The 25,493-nt window shown below is 40.4% G+C and overlaps 1 protein-coding gene across 1 annotated transcript; it reads right to left on the bottom strand.

Moving 5' to 3' along the window:
• LOC125240302 (muscle M-line assembly protein unc-89-like) lies at positions 1 to 25,493 on the bottom strand. Its single transcript, XM_048148175.1, has 12 exons — positions 25,352 to 25,493; positions 24,228 to 24,426; positions 22,562 to 22,852; positions 19,045 to 19,167; positions 18,336 to 18,494; positions 17,081 to 17,214; positions 16,861 to 16,902; positions 11,181 to 11,364; positions 9,121 to 9,413; positions 7,768 to 7,974; positions 6,061 to 6,284; positions 1 to 744 (listed from the first exon to the last, which is right to left on the bottom strand). The coding sequence occupies exons 2-12, from the start codon at positions 24,322 to 24,324 to the stop codon at positions 552 to 554; spliced, it is 1,947 nt and encodes a 648-aa protein (XP_048004132.1). The 5' UTR covers positions 24,325 to 24,426; positions 25,352 to 25,493; the 3' UTR covers positions 1 to 551.

The raw sequence follows: 25,493 nt of genomic DNA, 5'->3' as shown, positions 1-25,493 counted from the left end.
TTTACTGACGTATGGAGTTCCAACTCTTCCCTTACTTATTCCTCTATGGATATAGAGTTACTGTCAAAGTAAAATGTTTATTCACAGTGTAACTGCCATCTATCGACATCAGTCGCACCTCAATTTTGTCGATTTGGTCGATATTCCTTCATGTGTTAAACTTGACAAATATAAATATTAGCGCCATCTAGTCGAGAGTCAACCAAAGGTGTAGCGCCATCTAGACGAGCGTATAACTCTTGATGGTTCCGAGATAATTTTTTTCTTAGTCCTTATCTGTCTTTACGTCTTTGCCTTTCTACGCAGACAGGGACGCGACGAGACCAGCCATGCTGTCTCGCTCTTTCATCGGGTAGCCACACCTTGGACACTGGCGATCAAATATATAAAAGAGGCGCGTTCCTACGCACACGGTCTAAGCTCGTGTAGGTGAACTCAAACCATGTATGAGATAAGACAGGTCTACTGGCCGCGTTTTTGACAGGCGGTAACTGTGAGGTAACCGAGAGCTCTGTCTATATAGTTACGTTTTTGCTTATACTATGCCTATCTTACGGTCTAAACTCAGGCAGACAGTGCTGGTTCAGATCTGGACGACTCTCTTCAGTTATAAACGCGCTGAGCAGTATGGACGCGCAGACAGGGACGCGACGAGAGACCAGCCATGCTCTGTCTCGCTCTTTCATCGGGTAGCGCTTCGGATCCGCGAAGCAGACGTTAATGGTTTCGTCCGTGTATGGGGGTCTGTAACAATTGAACATGATTAATATAAAAATATCTGGGTAAAGTGACCTTGTTGTCGCTTACGGCGTTCTGAGCGATGTTCGTGTACAAATACGACACCACAGGACGTAAGCGCCACCGACAATAAGGTCCCTTTACCCGCATAACGCCACATATTGTATCATTTAATATTTATCTAGTAATAAATAATTTTTAAGAAAAAAAAAACCGCCTTCCTTTGGGGTTCTGGTGATAAATACTTTCAAATGTTGGATTATGTTATCAATTCGTCTGTATATTTTTTAATGTTTGTTATTCGATATCTCCGTCATTTCTGAACCAATTTTGAAATCTGGATGATTCTGCAGTACTTACAGATGAGAATGATTATCAGAACGGAACTCTTAAACCAGGGGCGGCTCACTCTTCATCAGCAGTTCCACTGCACCAAATATCACTGTTCTGGATGTAAGTGCATGCTGTTCTTATAAAAATACCAAAGTCACTATAAGTGTGCCGTTCAGATTTGAGGAGTTCCATTCTGACCATCATCAGGAGTTCCACTGCACCAAATGTCACTGTTCCGTACGTAAATGCATGCTGTTCCTTTAAAAACACAAAAATCACCATATGTATGCCTTTCAGATTTGAGGAGTTCCCTCGATTTCTCCAGGATCCCATCATCAGAACTGGGTTCTGAGAAAAATGGGACCAATCTGTATGCATATACATTCAATCAAAAAAAAATTTTTCAAAATCGGTCTAGTAACGACGGAGATATCGAGGAACAAACATAAAAAATAAAAAAAAAAAAAAAAAACATACAGACGACTTGATAACCCCTTCCTTTGAGATTTGGAAGGCGGTTAAAAACTGGCTACAATATAAGCAGAATATTAAAACCACCACTACCAATTTCACCAATTTTAAATACTCAAGTCGGGAGTTGGTTTTGGCGCGGAAACGGCGGGGTGTTATAAGTTTGACGTGTCTGTCTGTTTGTCTGTGTGTGTGTCTGCCTGTGGCATAGTAGCTCCCGAACGGATGAACCGATTTAGAATCAGTTTTTTTTTACATCATTATTTTTAAAATCGGGACTTAATCGCGTATAACTACATATTAAACTGACCTCCAACGTTTCAAGGACGGCGTTGTCCCCGTGGTCTCGGAGAAGACTGGCTTGAAATGACATCAACACCTTCTGACAGCCGCGCGAGTTTTTCGAACTACCCGCACTTGGTTTTGATTATCAACTTGAACTGTTTGCGCACTAGGGATGTTACTCTGTCGACATACAACACTGACGATATTTGATTTAACGACTGTCGATATTATTTTCGGCTTACACTTATTAATGACAGGATTCCATGTGGATGAGATCCTAAACCCTTCGTCCCGATTGAAATTGCGATGTTTTTTGATTTCAATGGCTTCACGCACTTTTCTACTGTAGAAATGGCGTTCCGTGGAAAGGACTTTAGGGTCATGTAGTTCGATCCAGTGGTTTGGCCCTGACTCTAACAAATGTTCAGCCACGGCAGACTTGTTGACCTGACGATTTTTCACAGCCGCGATGTGCTCCTTTACCCTTTCTTCTATGGTGCGCTTAGTTTCTCCAATGTAGGAGCTACCACAACTGCAATCAATTTTATAAACGCCAGGTGATTGAAACGGTATAACGTCCTTAGGTGATCTTAGGCTTCCTGCAACTTTGGATAATGGCGTGTACACCGTCTTTATAGAGTACTTTCCAAGTACTGTACCAACCTTATCCGTCACACCTTTAACATACGGCAGAAATGCCGGTTGTCTGGACACCTCAGGACGTTTCCCCCTTGCCTTCCGTCTAGGTTGCCACTTTTTATTCTTGTACCCGTTCCTTCTAAGCACCTCCTGAATATGTGACAACTCATCCTTCAAATATTCAGGGTCACACAGATCATACGCTCTATTCACCAGCGATGAGACAACTGACTGCAGGTGGCGCGGGTGGTGGTGAGAAAGGGCATTCAAATACCTGTCAGTGTGCGTAGGCTTTCTGTAAACACAAACTGTTTTAATATTACATTTTTGGCAGACGCAATACTGTCGGCACCTAGTGTCGAGTAGCAGTACTGATAATTTACGCTAGTTGGCGCGTGATTGACGAGTGAATGACGATAGATGTCACTACAAATAACTCGCATTTACTGATGTATGGAGTTACAACTCTTCCCTTACTTATTCCTCTATGGTCAAATGTAAAAAATTCGGAACACTCAAAATCTCATATGACACTTTTTTTAATACCACGTCGGTGGCAAACAGGCATAAGAACACCGTAACCTATGGACACCTGCAACTCAAGGGGTGTCACATGCGCGTTGCCGACCCATTAGCAACTTCAACAATAGAGATTTTTGAGAACGGAATGAATAATATAGCCTTTATTTAAAATTATCTAAATCTATTCAATAATCATACTAAATTATTTATAATATTACAATAACTATAAAACTAGATGTCATATTTATAGATTAATGATTCTAGTGTATACCGGGTGCCCGGTAATTAATGGACAACCTTTTAACCACCAAGAGGGCACCTTATACTGGTCCAGAAAATCGACATTAAGGTTTAGTAAAAGTCGCCTGGTTTTCGAGATTTTCACACTTTTTAAAAATTTAAGTAGTATTAAAATTTTGAAAAGTGTGAAAATCTCGAAAACCAAGCGACTTTTACTAAATCTTAAAGTCGATTTTCTGGACCAGTATAAGGTCCCCTCTTGGTGTTATAAGTTTGACGTGTCTGTCTGTTTGTCTGTGTGTGTGTCTGCCTGTGGCATAGTAGCTCCCGAACGGATGAACCGATTTAGAATCAGTTTTTTTTTACATCATTATTTTTAAAATCGGGACTTAATCGCGTATAACTACATATTAAACTGACCTCCAACGTTTCAAGGACGGCGTTGTCCCCGTGGTCTCGGAGAAGACTGGCTTGAAATGACATCAACACCTTCTGACAGCCGCGCGAGTTTTTCGAACTACCCGCACTTGGTTTTGATTATCAACTTGAACTGTTTGCGCACTAGGGATGTTACTCTGTCGACATACAACACTGACGATATTTGATTTAACGACTGTCGATATTATTTTCGGCTTACACTTATTAATGACAGGATTCCATGTGGATGAGATCCTAAACCCTTCGTCCCGATTGAAATTGCGATGTTTTTTGATTTCAATGGCTTCACGCACTTTTCTACTGTAGAAATGGCGTTCCGTGGAAAGGACTTTAGGGTCATGTAGTTCGATCCAGTGGTTTGGCCCTGACTCTAACAAATGTTCAGCCACGGCAGACTTGTTGACCTGACGATTTTTCACAGCCGCGATGTGCTCCTTTACCCTTTCTTCTATGGTGCGCTTAGTTTCTCCAATGTAGGAGCTACCACAACTGCAATCAATTTTATAAACGCCAGGTGATTGAAACGGTATAACGTCCTTAGGTGATCTTAGGCTTCCTGCAACTTTGGATAATGGCGTGTACACCGTCTTTATAGAGTACTTTCCAAGTACTGTACCAACCTTATCCGTCACACCTTTAACATACGGCAGAAATGCCGGTTGTCTGGACACCTCAGGACGTTTCCCCCTTGCCTTCCGTCTAGGTTGCCACTTTTTATTCTTGTACCCGTTCCTTCTAAGCACCTCCTGAATATGTGACAACTCATCCTTCAAATATTCAGGGTCACACAGATCATACGCTCTATTCACCAGCGATGAGACAACTGACTGCAGGTGGCGCGGGTGGTGGTGAGAAAGGGCATTCAAATACCTGTCAGTGTGCGTAGGCTTTCTGTAAACAGTGTGAGTTAGGGTTCCGTCCATTCGACCAATCACTTTCACGTCTAAGAATGGCAGTTTAATATGTAGTTATACGCGATTAAGTCCCGATTTTAAAAATAATGATGTGTAATAATCGTGAAAGTTTAAATCAGAGTTTTTTTTTGTTTGAAAGTTGAATTAGTCGGGAGTGTTCTTAGCCATGTTTGGTGGAAATCAGTCCATTATGTCGGGGGTTTTCTAAATGAATTTTGTGGTTAAGTTATAGAGAAATTTTAGCGACTTTACCTTGCCTTCGTCTCATAATACGTGGACGCATTTCTCACCGTCACATTCATAATCTTCATCCATTGTTAAACGGTTTTTGAAACTAATTAAACACTCACTAACACGTAATCAAACAACAGCACATTCACTAAAATAAATAAAAACCTTCGACTAAATAATAATACACGTGAAGTTATTTACAAAACGTGCGCTCAAACTTGCAGCTCACTTCATACCAAAAGCACGGCTTACATCGTCGAATAAATTTAATGTGCTATGTTTACCTACAAATATAAGTTGCTACGCAGAATCTTGTCTAGAAGAGAGCAGGACGAAAAAGCAAGCCGGGTTGCAAGCCGGCGAGTGCGAGAGAGCAAGATAGCTGAACATGTGCTTCGATCTAGGGCCCATTTCTCGAAGCTACAAGTTACAATTTACAAGTGATAGTCAATGTCTGACAAGTTGGAAAGAGACTTCCGCTTGTAACTTTCAGTTTTGAGAAATGGGGCACTGGTTTCGTTCCTTCCGCGCTGCAGTGGCTCCACGCCAAAACATTGTAATATTCTGTATTCCCGGCTGAACACAATCTGGGTGTATTCAAATCAAGATTGAATAGGCTAGTACTGAACCAGTGAGCTACAACTTCGGCGTTGTCGTCACTTTCCATCAGGTGTGACTAAGGTCAATCACTGGCCAGTTCATAGTAAAAAATGCTGTGGTCAGTGCCGTGCGGCTGATCAGCCGTGCGTTTTACTTAAAGAGAATTTAATTAATAAAAATATTGGGACACGGTTTTATAAAGTGCTATAAACGTCTGATAATCTATCTGATTACGTTAGGTCAAGATCAATTTTTGGGCTTATATGGCTGTACTACCACTGGGTTAGTTACAATTTGGTGCCGTGACCAGGATACTAGCTCCTAATTCACGACAGTCCCATCTCCAGCCGTCACCAATCTGGCCAGTACCTCCCTCCTCTGCTCAGGAGCGCGGAGTAAAGCTATGACTCTCGCGAACAGCCCGGGTGACTACACTGTGAGTAGAGGGTTAGTTACATTTTGTTGCCGTGACCAGGATACTAACTCCTCATCCACCACAGTCCCATCTCCAGCCTTCACTAATCTCGATTGTATCTTCCTCCTCTGCCCAGGACGGTGCAGTAAAGCTATGACTAACGCGAAAGGCCCGGGTGACTACACTGTAAGTGGAGGGTTAGTTACATTTTGGTGCCGCGACCAGGATACTTACTCCTCATCCACGACCGTTCCTTCTCCAGCCTTCACCAGTCTGGCCAGCAGCTTCCTCCTCTGCTCAGGAGCGTGGAGTAAAGCTATGACTCCTGCGAACGGCCCGGGTTGGCCTCGAGCGCGCCTTGTCCGCCAGCGGTGGGCCGCAAGGGCGAGGACTCTTTCGCCACCGGTCACTGGCGGGAGGCACGTAGCGAGGGGATTTCCCCATTCAAAGTTTTCTTCCTGAAACGATATATATCTTTGGAAAACCTTAGCATGACTATTGAGTAATAAATAATCCGAGGAATAGTACATTACATCAGAGGCCGGGAAAATGAGGATTTCCGGCCAAGTGGGTATATATATGGGTATATATACGGCCGGATAGGGATACGAGGCCGGGAATCCGTTTTCACGCCGAGGCATGTATAGTGCTTTTCTCAAACATACAATGAAATAAAAAAAAATGCTCTAAAGGACAATATTTTATTTATTAAGTGACAAAATACAAATACACTCAAACGTCAAGTGTGACAAGTATCCAGGTCACACAAAAATTAAAAAAAAAGTGACATGACAGTTCTGACAGCTTACTTAAAAAAGTTACTTTGCAGGCCTAGGCCTAAAAAATAATATGAAATCCCTTTACAGTCCTCTCGAGTTGTTGCGCCCAAAAAGCGATACTTCCCAGCCAATTTTAAGGAACGTAAAGACAATATTTCATTGCATGTTTGAGAAAAGATTTTTTTTTTAGATTTTATAAGTCTATACGGAGTTATATAAGTCTTTGCTGTATACTCGCAGACAGAAAGGTGTCTAGCGCGGCGCTGCGGGCCACATAGGCGGGGTGTAGCACCTAGCAGACGCTAGCTATGCAGTTGACACGTTGGCTGTCATGAATTATAAGACTCGTTATCAATATCCCCTTGCACACTAGTACTATATACTCACAGGCAGGAAGGTGGCTAGCGCGGCGCTGCGGGCTACATACGCTGGATGCAGCACCCAGCAGTCGCTAGCTATGCAGTTGACAAGTTGGCTGTCATGAATTATAAGACTCGTTATCAATATCCCCCTTTACTCCCTTGCACACTAGTACTGTATACTCACAGGAAGGAAGGTGCCTAGCGCGGCGCTGCGGGCCACATACGCTGGATGCAGCACCCAGCAGACGCTAGCTATGCAGTTGACACGTTGGCTGTCATGAATTATAAGGCTCGTTATCAATACCCCCTTTACTCCCTTGCACACTAGTACTGTATACTCACAGGAAGGAAGGTGCCTAGCGCGGCGCTGCGGGCCACATACGCTGGATGCAGCGCCCAGCAGCCGCTGGCGATGCAGTTGACACGAGTTGGCTGTCATGAATTATAGCACTCGTTATCAATATCCTTCCTTGTTGCACACTGTAGTACTGTATACTCACAGGCAGGAAGGTGGCTAGCACATAGGCGGGATACAGCACCCAGCAGTCGTCGCTAGCGTTGCAGTTGACACGAGTTGGCTGTCATGAATTATAAGACTCGTTATCAATATCCCCCTTTACTCCCTTGCACACTAGTACTGTATACTCACAGGCAGGAAGGTGGCTAGCGCGGCGCTGCGGGCTACATAGGCGGGATGCAGCACCCAGCAGCCGCTAGCGATGCAGTTGACACGAGTTGGCTGTCATGAATTATAAGACTCGTTATCAATATCCCCTTGCACACTAGTACTGTATACTCACAGGCAGGAAGGTGCCTAGCGCGGCGCTGCGGGCTACATACGCTGGATGCAGCACCCAGCAGCCGCTGGCGATGCAGTTGAGGACACGTTGGCTACGCGCCGGCGCGCAGCACAGCAAGTGTGTGGCGGGAGGGCCGGAGTCGTCATCATCGAGGTCGGTTACAGAGCCACCGAGACGGATGATCATTTCTACTGTTTCCTCGCGATTCTGGAAATAGAGCGTTGAGAAACATGGGGAGAAGTTAAACATTGCAGAGAGGAAAGCAAGTAAAACTAAATCCCACTCTTTGGGAAAAAAAAAACGTTCTATGACTATTAAAATCATGACGTATAGTGTGCTATCTAGGAATAATCAGTGTTTGGGACAAGTGTTTTATTTTACTAAGAATAAAATGTATTGAAATAACTTAGTAACATGTATCATAAAACTTAAATAAATGCAATAGGTATATTCAAAATAACACAAATATCAGATATAAGAGCATTTTCAAAATTTGGGACCCCCAATTGGCGTAAGTTGTTAACAAAAATTAACTCGCTGTCAGTTTTGTGACGATAAATTAAGCATGAAATTTCTATAAAAATATTGTTTCTGTGTTAATTACATAAACTTTAAGTGATAATCTACATTCAGAATTTGAAAAAAAGTAAATTTTTAGACAGATTTTATGCTTAATTTTCGTCACAAAACTGACAGCGAGTTAATTTTTGTTAACATCTTACGCTAATTGGGGGGACCCAAATTCTGTAAATGGCCATAAAAGAAAAAACATATCCCTGTTCGACTGACATTGGTAACTGCCCTCATTGACGCACTATCAAAATACACCATGAATGGAAAATTAACTATTTGGATTTGTAAGTTCACATTTTTGACACATTTGTTTTGAAGTATGTTGCGATGTGGCTAAGACGTATCGTTTGTCAAATCTAACGATTAATTTCGAATTGGTTGCATCGATTTGGCCCTATGTACGTACAAGGAGGCGCTTAAACAAATATACGATTTATATCAACTTAGTGAAATGTCATTTGAATCGAAAAGACAGACTCTGCCACAGCACTAGTTTAAAAATAAAAATGAATGATAAATGACATAATAAGTAAATCCTGCGTGATAAATTAATATCGTAAAATACTCACTATCGAAGATCCGCAAAAATGTAACATGTGCTAGATTATGTTTAAAGTAAGCGAAATATTGTTTTTAAGTACTTGATTTTTTTAAATATTATTACAGGACTTTATTTAAAATTTCATTAGGTTGCGCGAGTTTACGTATTGTGGACGCTGTCATGTATCAAAAAGAGGTTCTTACAAATCTGGGACAATAGCCTATTAGTTCAATACTTACATCAACATTTGAAGACAGCATAAACCGCTTCACCACCTTCGCTTCCACACCCTTATCCACTTTCAGCACACTATTTGATACGTCCACATCAATTTTAGAACTATCCTTTTGATTTTCATTTTTACTATCTGCATTTTCTAGTTCTATATTACTTTTACTTGTATCTGTTTTGTCTATAGCAGTGACGCTTGTGTGGGGTTTGTTTGATTCGAAAGAGTCTTTCTGTGACGGCGTGGTGTCGTCCCAACCGACTGTGTTAGGTTGGGATTCTGGTCCGGATTCGTAATCCATATCTGTGGACAATGCGATTTTGATTTTAAATAATAGTTATTTGTTATACAAGGGGGCAAAGTTGTATTTTAACGCCGAGTGTGGAATTGAAAAACGAGCAAGTGAAAGGATTTTATAGTTGAACCACGAGCGAAGCGAGTGGTTCGAGAATAGAATCCTGAACTTGCGAGTTTTTTAACACACGAGAAGTAAAATACTTTTGTACCCGAGTGTAACACAAAACTTTTCCCCTCACTACAGCGAGGAAACTACAACGCAAAAAATGCGTTTATCATTGCTTCCAGTAGTTCCACAGGTGGTAAATCATCTTTATTACTAGATTCACCTACTTTTATCAATTCTAAAGCAGTTAATTTGACTTTATTCAAGGTCAAATTACTTTACCCACTAGTGGATAAAATGCGTTTTTACCCGCTGGTATTAAAGGACAAAACACGTGTTTCCGAGCGAGTGAGGGGAAAACATAATTAAGGACCTCTCCTACCTAAAAGGAATAGATAAGTATCAACTTTAAGTAGGAAAATTGTCTCTTATAGAATGCACAATATTTTTATAGTAATTAAAATTTTGAAAAAACCCCCGACCGAGACATAGTAGACCGATTTTGATGAAACATGGCTAAAAACACTCCCGACTTACTCAGCTTTCAGACAAAAAAAAAAAAAACCGGCCAAGAGCGTGTCGGGCCACGCTCAGTGTAGGGTTCCGTAGTTTTCCGTATTTTTCTCAAAAACTACTGAACCTATCAAGTTCAAAACAATTTTCCTAGAAAGTCTTTATAAAGTTCTACTTTTGTGATTTTTTTCATATTTTTTAAACATATGGTTCAAAAGTTAGAGGGGGGGGGGACGCACTTTTTTTCCTTTACGAGCGATTATTTCCGAAAATATTAATATTATCAAAAAACGATCTTAGTAAACCCTTATTCATTTTTAAATACCTATCCAATAATATATCACATGTTGGGGTTGGAATGAAAAAAAATATCAGCCCCCACTTTACATGTAGGGAGGGTATCCTAATATAGTACATTACATCAGAGGCCGGGAAAATGAGGATTTCCGGCCAAGTGGGTATATACGGCCGAGCGAGCGTGCGAGCGAGGCCGGATAGGGATACGAGGCCGGGAATCCGTTTTCACGCCGAGGCATGTATAGTGCTTTTCTCAAACATACAATGAAATAAAAAAAAAATGCTCTAAACGACAATATTTTATAAAAAAAAGTTACTTTGCAGGCCTAGGCCTAAAAAATAATATGAAATCCCTTTACAGTCCTCTCGAGTTGTTGCGCCCAAAAAGCGATACTTCCCAGTCCATTTTAAGGAACGTAAAGACAATATTTCATTGCATGTTTGAGAAAAAACATTTTTTTCCATTTTTTATTTTTGCACTTTGTTGGCGTGATTTCTATACATATTGGTATCAAATTTCAGCTTTCTAGTGCCAACGGTTACTGAGATTATCCGCGGACGGACGGACGGACGGACGGACGGACGGACGGACGGACGGACGGACAGACAGACATGGCGAAACTATAAGGGTTCCTAGTTGACTACGGAACCCTAAAAATCCAAATCGGTTCCAATGTTCGGGATCTACGATGCCACAGACAGACACACACACAGACAGACAAACAGACAGACAGACAGACAGACGGACAGACAGACCGACAGACAGACAGACACGTCAAACTTATAACACCCCTTCGTTTTTGCGTCGGGGGTTAAAAACGCTGATATTACAAGCTGTTTATCATTGTAACAGTCACCTGCTTGGTTCTCGTGCGGCGCGGGCGGCCTGCTGGCGCGGCGCGGCGTGCGGCGGCCGGTGAGCGCGGCGGCGAGGCGCTGCAGCTGCTCGTCCACCTCCACGGGCACCACGCGCGGGCTTCCGGGGGGCTTCGAAGACAGGGGGGTGCGAGGCATTTCTGATGGCTTAGCTCCGCCGGCGCACTGTTCAAAACAATACATTTACCGTATTTACCGTACCGGTTGACGACCGGTCTGGCGCAGTCGGTAGTGACCCTGCCTGCTGCGCCGCGGTCCCGGGTTCGAATCCCGGTATGGGCATTTATTAGTGTGATGAGCACAGATATTTGTTCCTGAGTCATGGATGTTTTCTATGTATATAAGTATTTATATATTATATTATATCGTTGTCTGAGTACCCACAGCACAAGCCTTCTTGAGCTTACCGTGGGCCTCAGTCAATCTGTGTAAGAATGTCCTATAATATTTATTTATTTTTATATACAAACATACATATAATCATGCCCGTATCCCATAAACCTGGACGACCCGGAGGCGCACGGCGGAAAAGGAGGCTGGCTCAGTGGGCCGGGCGCGCCTGGAGGAGGCCGCGTCGGACCGGGAACAGTGGAAATCCTTCCTGAGAGCCATATGCCCCTGATGAGGGGCGACAGGATAAAATCATCATCATCATCCCATAAAGGGGTAGGCGGAGCACGTGAAACACAGAAAACCTCCTATAGAGTAGCAGTCTTGTATATTTTGTTCGCGATACGAGTCACCCAGTGTTTGGGGTGCGAGGAGCGGGCGGGGAATGTGTTAAGCGCGCTGTGATTGGCCGTTTCAAGGACGGCGGGCAGTCGCGCCAGATGAAAAGGGACAGAAGTATGACTGTCCCTCTACTGACGCGTAAGTGGCCAATGTAAGTTGACCTATGCCGGCTCTGAATAAATTATAAATATGACTTATTTGTGGAATGTAAAGCCGTCTGTTTTTAACCCCCGACGCAAAAACGACGGGGTGTTATAAGTTTGACGTGTCTGTCTGTCTGTTTGTCTGTGTGTGTGTCTGTCTGTGGCACCGTAGCTCCCGAACGGGTGAACCGATTTCGATTTAGTTTTTTTTGTTTGAAAGCTGAGTTAGTCGGGAGTGTTCTTAGCCATGTTTCATGAAAATCGGTCCACTATGTCGCGGTCGGGGGTTTTTTCAAAATTTTAATTTTGTGGTTAGGTTAGGTTAGGTTATAATAATTAAATTTGAGCTTCTTGTTACCTTTCCACACCATTTCACACTACAGGTGGACATCTTTAAGGCATCAAAATACCCTTTTTCTACTCCAGCACTTAAATCTGTCAATTAGATTATTGTCAGCGGTATCCAAATTAAGTTCATTTGAGTAACGATGAGAAAGTCTATTTGTCTATAGGTTCATAGGATTACTGCTAGCAGTAATCATATGAATATAGGAGTTCTGTAAATTTTTTTTAAAAGCACAACTTCCATTTATCAGGTATGTTTTCATTTACAGTAATAAGTAACTTTTAATAAATAATATAATATTTAGGTTCATAATTTAAATCAAGATGAAAAAATAAACTTAAATGCGTTTTACATATTAGATATTGCAAAACAAAGGTAAAAATCATAAGTTTATCCAATAATTTTACATTCGACATTTAAATATTCTTGAACGCAACCACATTTTTCGTAATTGAAAACCGGCTTATTTTCTATTTCTCTTGTCTATGGTATGTTTGACATTTGTAAACTTATCACGAAACTATTTGAACTATTTCGGTGGTGTGTAGTTTGTTTTAATTCGACGTTATTGTGCAAAAACATAAGTAATTATGAGTGATTCTGGTGAAAAATGCACTTCCGAAGAAATCAAGGCTATGGGCGCTCAAAGTGACTGACAATTTGTTACATGAAAAGTCAGATAAAGCGTACCAAAAATGTTATGATTGTTTTGACATGGAAATTGCAAAAAAATGTTCCAACTTTCTCTGAAACGGCGTTGTTGGCATATTTTGAAGAATTGTGCAACAAGTTCTCGCCATCAACATTGTAGACAGAATACTCAATGCTACGACGATCCACACAAATATTCCCATTCATTACATGAAGTAAGTAACTAACCCATTTTATTATTTTCGAATAGGTATGTATGTGGCTGTCGTAGAAAAAGTATAGTATACAATCGTAACATTATGAAGGCTATAAAAGTCTCGTACCTTACTTAGGCCACTCGGCAAGCCTTCGTGGCCTAACCGCGGTACTCAACTTTTATAGCCTTCATAACGTTACCGTTATATAATATACTATTTCCAATTTTTTAGTGCGAAAAACACGCGCTGCTTTCGGGTCTGTTACTTGGTCGATACTGATCGGGCACGGCAAGCGCCCGCGCTTATATCAGTGCAAATACTAGGAAGGCTGGCGACCGCGAGTCGTCTTGTAATGGATGTCTATAGGGGTTGGTCTGTGACGTGAAACTACTCAAATTCCAGTGTCTATTATGCGAGACGACTAAAAAAACGAATTAGTCCGTCAGTTAGATTATCAAAGAATTTTAGACACGTATTTTTAACCCCCGACGCAAAAACGAAGGGGTGTTATAAGTTTGACGTGTCTGTCTGTCTGTGTGTGTGTCTGTCTGTAGCATCGTAGCTCCCGAACGGATGAACCGATTTAGATTTAGTTTTTTTTTTGTCTGAAAGCTGAGTTAGTCGGGAGTGTTCTTAGCTATGTTTCATGAAAATCGGTCTACTATGTCGCAGTCGGGGGTTTTTTCAAAATTTTAATTTTGTGGTTAGTTTATATATACAAACATACATACAATCATGCCTGTATCCCATAAAGGGGTAGACGGAGCACATGAAACTACTCAAATTTCAGGGGTAAGTAATACGAGATATAAGAACGTATCGTATATTACTTATAAAATATACGCTCACTTTGTATAAGCTTGTTCAGCATAACGTTCACTGGATATAATGCTCAAAATCGATAATAGCAAATCATCTAATTTCGAAGTGGATAATGTTCATTCTCTATAATATCAGTGTATATCAAGATTAATGTATATAACGTTAGGGATACCTAATATTTATAACATATATTAATCAATTATTCTAATATCAAAAGGTGTAATGTTCATAATATCTAAGATCTATGTTTATAACGTTTGGGATACCTAATATTAATAACCTATATTTTTCAATTAATCTAACATCAAAAGGCGTAATGTTCATTCTGTGTGTAAGATTTTAAATGCATAATAACCTAACCTAACCCACTTTCTTAGCAACAGTTTTGTGTGCGGGTCGCAGTTCTAACCCAACCTAAACCTACTTTCTTAGCAACAGTTTTGTGTGGGGGTCGCAGTTCTAACCTAACCTAAACCTACTCTCTTAGCAACAATTTTGTATGGGGGTCGCAGTTCTAACCTAACCTAAACCTACTTTCTTAGCAACAGTTTTGTGTGGGGATCGCAGTTCTAACCTAACCTAAACCTACTTTCTTAGCAACAGTTTTATGTGGGGGTCGCAATTCTAACCTAACCTAAACCTACTTTCTTAGCAACAGTTTTGTGTGAGGGTCGCAGTTCTAACCTAACCTAAACCTACTTTCTTAGCAACAGTTTTGTGTGGGGGTCGCAGTTCTAACCTAACCTAAACCTACTCTCTTAGCAACAGTTTTGTATGGGGGTCGCAGTTCTAACCTAACCTAAACCTACTTTCTTAGCAGCAGTTTTGTGTGGAGGTCGCAGTTATAACCTAACCTAAACCTACTTTCTTAGCAATAGTTTTGCATGGGGGTCGCAATTCTAACCTAACCTAAACCTACTTTCTTAGCAACAGTTTTGTGTGGGGGTCGCAGTTCTAACCTAACCTAAACTTCTTTCTTAGCAACAGTTTTGTGTGGGGGTCGCAGTTCTAACCTAACCTAAACCTACTTTCTTAGCAACAGTTAAATGTTATATATGGAGAACGGTATGGTATATAAACTGATATTAAGCTAATATAATCATTATATTAAGTAATGTTATTTATGGTAGACGGTATACTTAGTGTATGGTATATAAACTGAAATTAGCTAATTTAAACATTATATTAAGAAATGTTATGCATGGTGAACGGTATACGTAGTGTATGGTATATAAAGTGAAATTAAGTAACGTAAACGTTATATTAAAAAAAGTTATGTAAAACTAATATTATAGCAATTCAGCGTTATTTCTTACAAAAGTATTGATTTTGGTGTTATATCTAACGTTCATTATTGCTGCTGATCGTTAGTAACATGAAATTATATATATTAACGTTATATCTCGTGGGACGCACCCCTCTTGGCAATTAAAGGGTTAAAAGAAAACGAAAATGTGACTACAGTGACAGGTTGCCTCTAGCCTACGCCACAATTTAAACCATATACTATATAGTCGACTTCTACGACACCCACGGGAAGAAATGAGGTGGTGAAATTCTTAACCCGTCACTGCACGGGCAAAATTCTGGGCAAAATTGTATTATTTCCATTAAATTATTTGACACAAACTAACAAATTTAGTTGAGTTTCATTTGTTTAAAATTTTAGATACAAACGAAATGTTACTTGTTCACATAAAAGTTACAATTCTAATGAAACGACATCTACATCTCAATGTACATTAAAATACATATTGGGGGACACCTTACACAGATCAACCTAGCCCCGAACTAAGCAAAGCATAGAAATATATATATACATATATATATACATAGAAAACATCCATGACTCAGGAACAAATATCTGTGCTCATCACACAAATAAATGCCCTTAACGGGATTCGAACCCGGGACCGCGGCGTAGCAGGCAGGGTCACTACGCGCTAGGCCAGACCGGTCGTCGTTGGTCGACATTGGGCGGCAACAAGTTAAATAATGGTACCTATATGGAATGTTACCCATTTAAATATAGTTACATAATTTTTTAAAGATAAATATATATGCAACCTGGCAACCTGTCACTGCAATGCCACAGTTTCGTTTTCTTTTAACCCCTTATTTGCCAAGAGTGGCCCTGAGTTTTGGTAGTTTCATGTGTTCTGCCTACCCCTTTAAGGGATACAGGCGTGATTGTATGTATGTATGTAAATATAAATTTATTTAATATCTGGGCGACCGAGCTTCGCTCGGTTCTGTTTCATATCCTTGACATATGTCGCCATCTAGTTCAAAAATGAATAGTACCTACATCGAGCGAAAGAATTCTCAGCCTTAACAACACAACTACTCCACACGAGATGGCGCGCATTTCGCCACAAAAACTCAAATAGTGTATTTTTCTATTCGTTTCAGCCTTGACCTGTGTCGCCATCTAGTGTTTGCAATAAATAGTACTTACATCGACCGAAAGAATTCTGTCTTAACAGTACAACTACTGCACACGAGATGGCGCGCGAAGAAAAACGCATGAAAACTCGAAAATTCGCGTTTTCCGGGACCTAAGGATAAGTTAGACCGATTTTTCACCCCCAAAAACCCCCACATAACAAATTTCAGCGAAATCGTTAGAGCGGTTTCCGAGATCGTCAGTGTAAATAAATATATAAATAAATAAATAAATAAATATACAAGAATTGCTCGTTTAAAAGTATAAGATTCATCTTTCAAAAATTATTAAGTTAATAAAAATAAGTAACGGGAATTGACTTACGTGATCTTCAGTTAATTTCGCTATTTTAGACGGCTGCGACTCCTGTGAAAAATAAAAATAAATTAGTTAGTAGACTAAAAATAGCCTGTGTCACTCTCCATCCCTTCAACTATCTCTACTTAAAAAATCACGCCAATTCGTCGCTCCGTTTTGCCGTGAATGACGGACAAACAAACAGACACACACACACTTTCCCATTTATAATATTAGTATGGATTACCGTTGCACCGACGGTTTCATTCGTCGGTAAACTGTGGACGAACTGCCAGAGACGCTTGCGTGAGTCTGTGGACATTCTGTTGACGCCGGGACGGAGTATGGCGCCGAAACCGCTGTCAGGAGTCGGGATTTCGACTGCAAAAAATAAATTACGACTAAACATTATCCCCCTTATTCATAAACGTTCACTAAAGTTATCAAGCCGATAAAGTTCGTTTGTCCCTTTCTATCACACCAATACGCCGAAAAGGGACAAACGAACTTTATCGGCTTGATAACTTTAGTGTGCGTTTATGAATAAGGGGGTATGACTATATAATATTGTCTTCGGTTACCGCGATAGTTACTCATGAAATAAAACTATGGAAACGGATTATATCGTGTGTAATTAATTTACAATTCATCCCATTGTTGTTTAATTTATTTATTTATTTAATCTTTATTGCACAAAAGAAAAATATTGCTAAAAAGGACAAAGCACGCGACGCAAAATTATTACTAGACTAATAGAAGAATTATTACTGGTTTCAGACTGTGATACAGGCGTGAAAACCAGCGCAGAGCCGTTTGGCGCTGCACACGCTGAGACTGGGACCCTTGGCCTCATCGTAGATATACATACATACATACAATCACGCCTGTATCCCATTAAGGGGTAGGCAGAGTACATAAAACTACTTAAGTTTCATTGCCACTCTTGGCAAATAAGGGGTTGACAGAAAACGAAACTGTGACCTTGCAGTGACAGGTTGCCAGCCTCTCGCCTACGCGACAATTTAACCCATATCCCACAGTCGCCTTCTACGATACCCACGGGAAGAAAGGGGGTGGTGAAATTCTTAATTAATTCTTATTCTTATCGTAGATATAAGTTAACGATAGTTCTTAGGTTAAGTTAATAAGTTTAATTTGTTTTGTAATTCTTACTTTTAAACTGTATAATATATACGGGCTTTTTCAGAATTTGGGTCCCCCCAATTAGCTTTTGTTAACAAAAATTAACTCGTCAGTTTTGTGACGACAATAAAGCATGAAATCTGTCTAAAAATTTATTTTTTTCACATTCAGAATGTAGATTATCGCTTAAAGTTTATGTAATTAACACAAAAACAATATTTTTATTGAAATTTCATGCTTAATTATCGTCACAAGACTGACAGTGAGTTAATTTTTGTTAACAACTTTCGCTAATTGGGGGGTCCCAAATTCTGAAAACGCCCTTACGTGATTGTATGTATGTGTGTCTGTGTACTTACATGGGTTTTTAGGCGTCCTGATAGGGGAATCGGGCATCTCTCCCCGTTTAATCGCCTGCAGTTTCCTTCTCGTGTTGGGACTCAAGGCGTTCAGATTGGGGCTGGACATCACCTCTTCCATAGTCGGGGTGCGAATCTGGGCGGCGTCTTGAAGCGCAGCTGTGGTAATGGTAACAAATTTAATCTACTTATATCGAGAACGGGACTGACGGAGCCAATACAATGACTAACTCAGCTTTCAGACAAAAAAAACTAAATCAAAATCGGTTCATCCGTTCGAGAGCTACGATGCCACAGACAGACACACACACAGACAGACAGACAGACAGACAGACAGACAGACAGACAGACAGACAAACAGACAAACAGACAGACAGACAGACAGACAGACAGACAGACACGTCAAACTTATAACACCCCGTCGTTTTTGCGTCGGGGGTTAAAAAGCGTACCAATGAAATGTATGGGCCTTTTAGGCTTAAAATTAAAATTGTGAAAAACCCCCGACCGCGACATAGTAGACCGATTTTCATGAAACATGGCTAAGAACACTCCCGACTAACTCAGCTTTCAGACAAAAAAAAACTAAATCCAAATTGGTTCATCCGTTCGGGAGCTACGATGCCACAGACAGACACACACACAGACAGACACGTCAAGCTTATAACACCCCGTCGTTTTTGCGTCGGGGGTTAAAAAAGTAACTTACGATCAGACTCCTTGGCAGGCCTTTTTGGAGTGTTCTCCTTGGAGCTATCTTCGTGGTCGCTAAACATTCCCATTCGGCGCATGGCGATGAAACGGGACGCGGGAGACATGCCTTCGAACTCGTCTGTAAACAAACTTCACTTTAATCATCATCCTCCTGGCGTTATGGCATTTGCCACGGCTCATGGGAGCCTGGGGTCCGCTTCGACAACTAATCCCAAGATTTGGCGTAGGCACTAGTTTTTACGAAAGCTACTGCCATCTGACCTAATCCGAAGGGTAAACTAGACCTTATTGGAATTTGTCCGGTTTCATCACGATGATCTACCTTCACCGAAAAGCGACTGGCAAATATCAAATTACATTTCGCACATAAATTCCGAAAAACTCATTGGTGCGAGCCGGGGTTCGAACCCGCGACCTTAGGAACGAAAGTCGCACGTACTTACCGCTAGGCTACCAGCGCTTGTAAACTTGAAAAAATAAACTTCATTTTAATAAAAACCGGCCAAGAGCGTGTCGGGCCACGCTCAGTGTAGGGTTCCGTAGTTTTCCGTATTTTTCTCAAAAACTACTGAACCTATCAAGTTCAAAACAATTTTCCTAGAAAGTCTTTATAAAGTTCTATTTTTGTGATTTTTTTCATATTTTTTAAACATATGGTTCAAAAGTTAGAGGGGGGGGCGCACTTTTTTTTTCCTTTAGGAGCGATTATTTCCGAAAATATAAATATTATCAAAAAACGATTTTAGCAAACCCTTATTCATTTTTAAATACCTATCCAACAATATATCACACGTTAGGGTTGGAATGAAAAAAAATTTCAGCCCCCACTTTACATGTAGGGGGGGTACCCTAATAAAACATTTTTTTCCATTTTTTATTTTTGCACTTTGTCGGCGTAATTCATATACATATTGGTACCAAATTTCAGCTTTCTAGTGCTAACGGTTACTGAGATTATCCGCGGACGGACGGACGGACGGACAGACAGACATGGCGAAACTATAAGGGTTCCTAGTTGACTACGGAACCCTAAAAAATATAAATAATAAATAAATCATAGATCATTCTATTTTACTTCAGAAGCTTTCCAAGATCGGTATACACGGTGACCTCTTCAGATGGTTAAAATCATATATAAGTAATAGAAGCCAGGCGGTCGCACTTAAGGGCTATAGGTCGAGATTTCTACCCATCCCTTCAGGTGTTCCTCAGGGCTCGCATCTGGGGCCATTTTTATTTGTCTTATATGTTAACGATATGGGTACTGTCTTTCAATCTTCATCCCACATACTTTACGCAGATGATACAAAAATTTATAGAACGATTAAAAATCTGGATGATTGTGTTGCATTACAATCTGATTTGTCACGGTTTGCAGAGTACTGCCGGCAAAATAACTTAATTCTAAATGCTGATAAATGCTACACTATCACGTTTACCCGTAAACATAACCCAATTACTTTTGATTATAAATTGAGTGGTAGCAGTGTCTCGCGTGTTTCGTCGATTCGCGATTTAGGAATTACTCTGGACGCTAAACTTTCCTTTAATGAACATTTAGATAATATCGTGGCTAAAGCATATAAAAAATTAGGAATGATTTTGCGTTTTAGTAAACCATTCAATGGTACATTTGCGTTAAAAGTTTTGTATTATAGCTTCGTCCGAAGTATATTAGAATTTGGCAGTGTTGTTTGGTCTCCACACTATGGTATTCATAAGTCTCGGCTTGAAAGGATTCAAAAAATTTTTTGTAAGTCCCTTGATTATAGAATTGGACGATATAACTCTGATTATCTCTCGTCTGCGGCTAGGCATAGTCTTCCTCCTTTAGAAAAAAGAAGAACCTATCTTGATGTTTTGTTTTTATTTAAAATTATTAATAATCACATTGACTCCCCCTTTTTATTAGAAAATATCTCCTTCAAAATATCTCGGTTCCACTCACGTTCTAAACCTACTTTCGCTATTTCCTCCTGTAGCACACAGTATGCTAAAAACTCTTTCTTTAGGCGCACTTGTAACTTTTATAATAATTCGATTAATAATATTGATATTTTTGCTCATAATTTGTCCAGTTTCAAGAACAAGGTTCGGCAATTACTGTTTTCTTGTTAACTGTATTATTTTTTCATTAAGTAGATTTTATAAGATGCATCCTTGCGTGTGTACCTACTCAACTACTGCGTGTGTAATTTTGTTAACTATTTTTACTTAAATTTAACCATCTAGTAATGTAGGAAACTCTAGGCATAGATTTATATATATTTTTGTAAACCGTACTTGTAAAAGGCTGTTTGATTTCTAAATAAATAAAAAAAAAAAAAAAAAATATAGGTCATACACAGATTGACTGAGTCGCAAGGTAAGCTCAAGAAGGCTTGTGTTGTGGGTACTCAGACAACGATATTTATATTATAAAAATACTTGAAAGAAAACTGCCATGACTCAGGAAGAAATAACTGTGCTCATCACACAATCAAATGCCTTTATCAGGATTAGAACCCAGGACCTCGGCTTAGCAGGCAGGGTCACTACGCGCTTATTTTAGTTGTTAACCTTTAGTAATTTTCTTAAAAATATTTTTTTCAGACATTTTTTTTTTTCATAGGAATCTAGGATCCATACTAATTCTAAAAGCTCTAGGCGCATTCTGGAAATCGGACGCCATTTTGAATCCGCCATATTGACAAAAATGGCGACGTTAGAGTTCATATTTTTTTAAATTTCAGTTTTTCACCTTATTGCAACGAGTTAAGGTGAAGAAATGTACACATATTTATGTACTCTACTGTACTAGCACCATAGATTTATATATTATTAAGCTAGATTGAGTGGTTAGGCCAAAAAGTGTGTCCACATGAGAGGGTAAAGTCGGGGCTGGTGTCCCTCTCGCACTTATTGCCACTGTCAAAATTATTTGAAGGACGTCATCACTGTCATTATTTGGGGATACCAGTCAATATTCAAAGTTACTACCAAATCTACTAATACCGAATTAAAGGATTTTTTTAACTGCGCAAATATTTGGTTTTATGGCTTCATAATAATGACTTACCAATTCATTACAAGGTATTAATATCCTTGCCTCGATATGATACAAAAATAATTTAAGAAGTTTATAAACTTAGTTATCATACAGGTAACAATACTACTACTATAGTAATAGCGTGAACTCCTATACGCCTGAAGAGGGGCCTCCGAATTGGCCCGAAACATGTCGCAGCAATAGCGATATAATAACGTGAGTACAACCGTATTTCAATTAATTATTTGAATATGTCTCACGGAAGTTTAACGTGTATAATTACTACTATAGTAATCTCTTTAACACTGGTCACACGTGCGAGAGGGACACCAGCCCCAACTCTCCAGCCCTCTCATGTGGACACACTTTTACTAGTCTGATAAGAACGCCTTTCTGCACCGGTGATAAAGTTCAATTTAGTATGGCAAAAAAAGTGTGAGCTCAGTCCCTATTGAAAGTCCATGACTAGCACTTAAAAACTTACTTTTATTAGTATTTATTTTAAACTTCTTCCTAGTCTGCTTAGGAGAAGCATTGACTTCTGGGGGCATAATCTGTTCTTCTTGCGCCTTCGCATCTAACACTTCAGGTTCTGGTGTTTTTCGCTGTTCAGACGTTTTCACCGGTTCGGGCGTTGTAGCTTTCTTCTCAGTCGTAGGGTTTTCTCGTTCCGGGGTGTTGGATTTGGTTTCAGGTTTCTCTTCCGGTTGAGGAGTTGTTTCTTTCGGATCTGGTGTTTGAGGTGGGTCTGTTTTTTGTTGAACAGGAGACGGATCTGTAATAATGTAATATTATTAATTACTAGCTATTGCCCGCGGCTTTGCTCGTTAGTCTTTCACCACAGAATATATAATAGTACAAGTACAGAAGGCCCACTGCTTTGATGTTCACGACATGCCGCCTTTTTGAATGCCTACAAAATTCTTACAAAGAAACGAGCCGCACGTGCGCGGCGACCGGCTATAGGGTTGCCTATGGATTAAAACGAATTAATACTCAGATAAAATGTTATACTATTATATTCAAGTCTTGGGTACTTTCTAGGTATATCTATAGTGTTTATATATTTTTGTTTAAGTTCCAACATCACAAGCCTTATTGAACCTTTCCGGGGTACTTATTAATAGTAGATCTGTGTAAAAATGTCCTATGGTATTTATTCTATTCATGATATCTATTTAACTAAGCATTATTAGCCATTCCACAAGCCGACATCGCATAAGAACCTTAAAAAAAAACTCGCGACGGAAAGTAACAATAGAACGTGCGAACGTGCGTTCCGTGAGAACGCGCGCCACCCCTGATTAGGCCGCGAACTCGCGGCCGCAAGCATGTACTTGCAGCGCGGCGATAGAATCGCGGAGTGAGCCGCCCCTGCTTTCACGGCAAAACGGGGCGACGAATGTCGTGATTTTTTAAGTGGAGATATCTGAATCCCCCACTTCCCTAAAATGGTGGGTGGAAGTTTGTATTTCTGGCGGCTGTGTACTTGTCACCGGTAGGTTCAGGGCATATTAATACTAATATTATAAATGGGAAAGTGTGTCTGTTTGTTTGTCCGTCTTTGACGACAAAACGGAGCGACGAATCGACGTGATTTTTTATGTGGAGATAGTTGAAGGTATGGAGAGTGACATAGGTTACTTTTGGTCTCTTTCTAACCTCCCACTTCCCGAAAATGGGGGGGGATTGTATTTCTGGCGGCTGTGTACTTGGCACCAGATAGGTTCAGGGCAGTATGGGCATTTTCAAAATTTGGGACCCCCCAATTAGCGTAAGTTGTTAACAAAAATTAACTCACTGTCAGTTTTGTGACGATAGTTAAGCATGAAATTTCAATAAAAACATTGTTTTTGTGTTAGTTACATGAACTTTAGCGATAATACAATACAATACAATACAAATATTCTTTATTGTTCACCAATATAACAAGATTACATCACATAACTTTAATTAACTATGGTAGACAACAGGCGGTCTTATCGCTAAAGAGCGATCTCTTCCAGACAACCTTTGGGTAATCTACATTCAAAATGTGAAAAAAGTAAATTTTTAGACATATTTTATCAAAACTGACAGAGAGTTCATTTTTGTTAACGACTTACGCTAATTGCGGGGACCCAAATTATGAAAATACTCGTATGTATTACCTGCAGGTTGGTCTACAGAATGGTCGGCCTCGTCAACTCGCGCCCCCTCTCCGCGCAGGCCAGGAGCCAGCTGGCACGTACCACGGGCACCCCCCATTTTCTGGCGGCTGTGTACTTGGCACCGGTAGGTTCAGGACAGATGAGGTGGGTGGACGCGAGGGCGGTAGAGTTGCTGCGACGGCAAAAGCGTTGTTGCATGCTGGAATGAAAATAATAACAATTATTATAAGCTTTTATTCGGGACTACCTCTACATTCCTAATGACGTTTGTTCGAAAATCACTTGGCCTAACTCATTTGGCCGAATTATGAAATGCCTAACGCTCTTTTGGCCTAACGATCATTTGGCATAATTTAAATTTTGCCCCAAAAATGACATTACCCAGAACCGATTCGCTGTTAGAAAGGTAGGTTTAGGTTAGGTTAGAACCGTGACCTCACACAAATCCGAATCGCTTCTAAAAAAGTGGGTTTTAACGGCGTTAGGCGAAACAATATTAGGACATTTAAATTAGGCCAAATGATCATTATGCCAAAAAATATTAGGCGATCTAAAAATCGAAGAAAAAACTTTAGGAATCTAGATATACATCCCTTTTATTCAACTTGCCTTGTTAGTATGTTAGTGTGCGTCAAAACGTAGAAGCTAAATTTGGCCCACTTCCCGGTTTCCGATTGAGCTGAAATTTGGCACACATATGTAAATCACGTGACAATGCAATATCATGGTATCATGGAGCCGATCTGATGATGGAGCAGAGTGGTGGTCATAGGAACTCTGTTATGAAACGTCGTATCCCCATCGAGTAAGGGGCTTTTAGAAACGTCTCGGAGAACAGTAGATGACTGTTGAAAGAAAGGTACAGTCGGCGATAAAAGCTTGTGCCAAAAATTATTTTTTTGCAAAAATCTTATTATGAGGCTCAATAGCCAAGTCTACATCAAGACCTTTTTAAGAATAACCTAACCAAATTTTGAAAAAAAAAAAAAACAAAATACTCCAGACCAAGACCAACACTCCCGACTAACTCAGCTTTGCCGCATTTAATAACCTATCGAATCCCAATGTCCTTTTAAAAGGACAAATGTGTTAAAATCAGCCCTAAAATGCATTAATTCCCTTACTCGGCGCCGCAAAGCTTGGCCAGCTCATCCAGGAAGGCGCGCTCGACCCCGCTATACGTGCTAAGGCTCGCCACCACGCCGCGCAGCGGGCTCGAAGCCGGGGATCGAAGGTGGACAGGGCGGTGGTAATATTCGATGGGAG

Source organism: Leguminivora glycinivorella, chromosome 27 (assembly GCF_023078275.1).
Source record: "Leguminivora glycinivorella isolate SPB_JAAS2020 chromosome 27, LegGlyc_1.1, whole genome shotgun sequence".
NCBI classification, from domain to species: Eukaryota; Metazoa; Arthropoda; class Insecta; order Lepidoptera; family Tortricidae; genus Leguminivora; species Leguminivora glycinivorella.
Note: the sequence above shows the minus strand (reverse complement) of the source record. Positions and strands in the feature narration are given on the sequence as shown.

What these genes read in the sequence shown, in the direction of transcription:
- LOC125240302 (XM_048148175.1), bottom strand. Translation starts at nt 24,324, where the DNA reads ATGGGGGGTGCCCGTGGTACGTGCCAGCTGGCTCCTGGCCTGCGCGGA. An exon ending in CAGGACGCCTAAAAACCCAT is followed by an intron (nt 17,215 to 18,335) that starts GTAAGTACACAG and finishes TATTTTTTGCAG; the next exon opens with TCGAAATCCCGACTCCTGAC. An exon ending in GGAACGGTCGTGGATGAGGA is followed by an intron (nt 745 to 6,060) that starts GTAAGTATCCTG and finishes CAATTGTTACAG; the next exon opens with ACCCCCATACACGGACGAAA.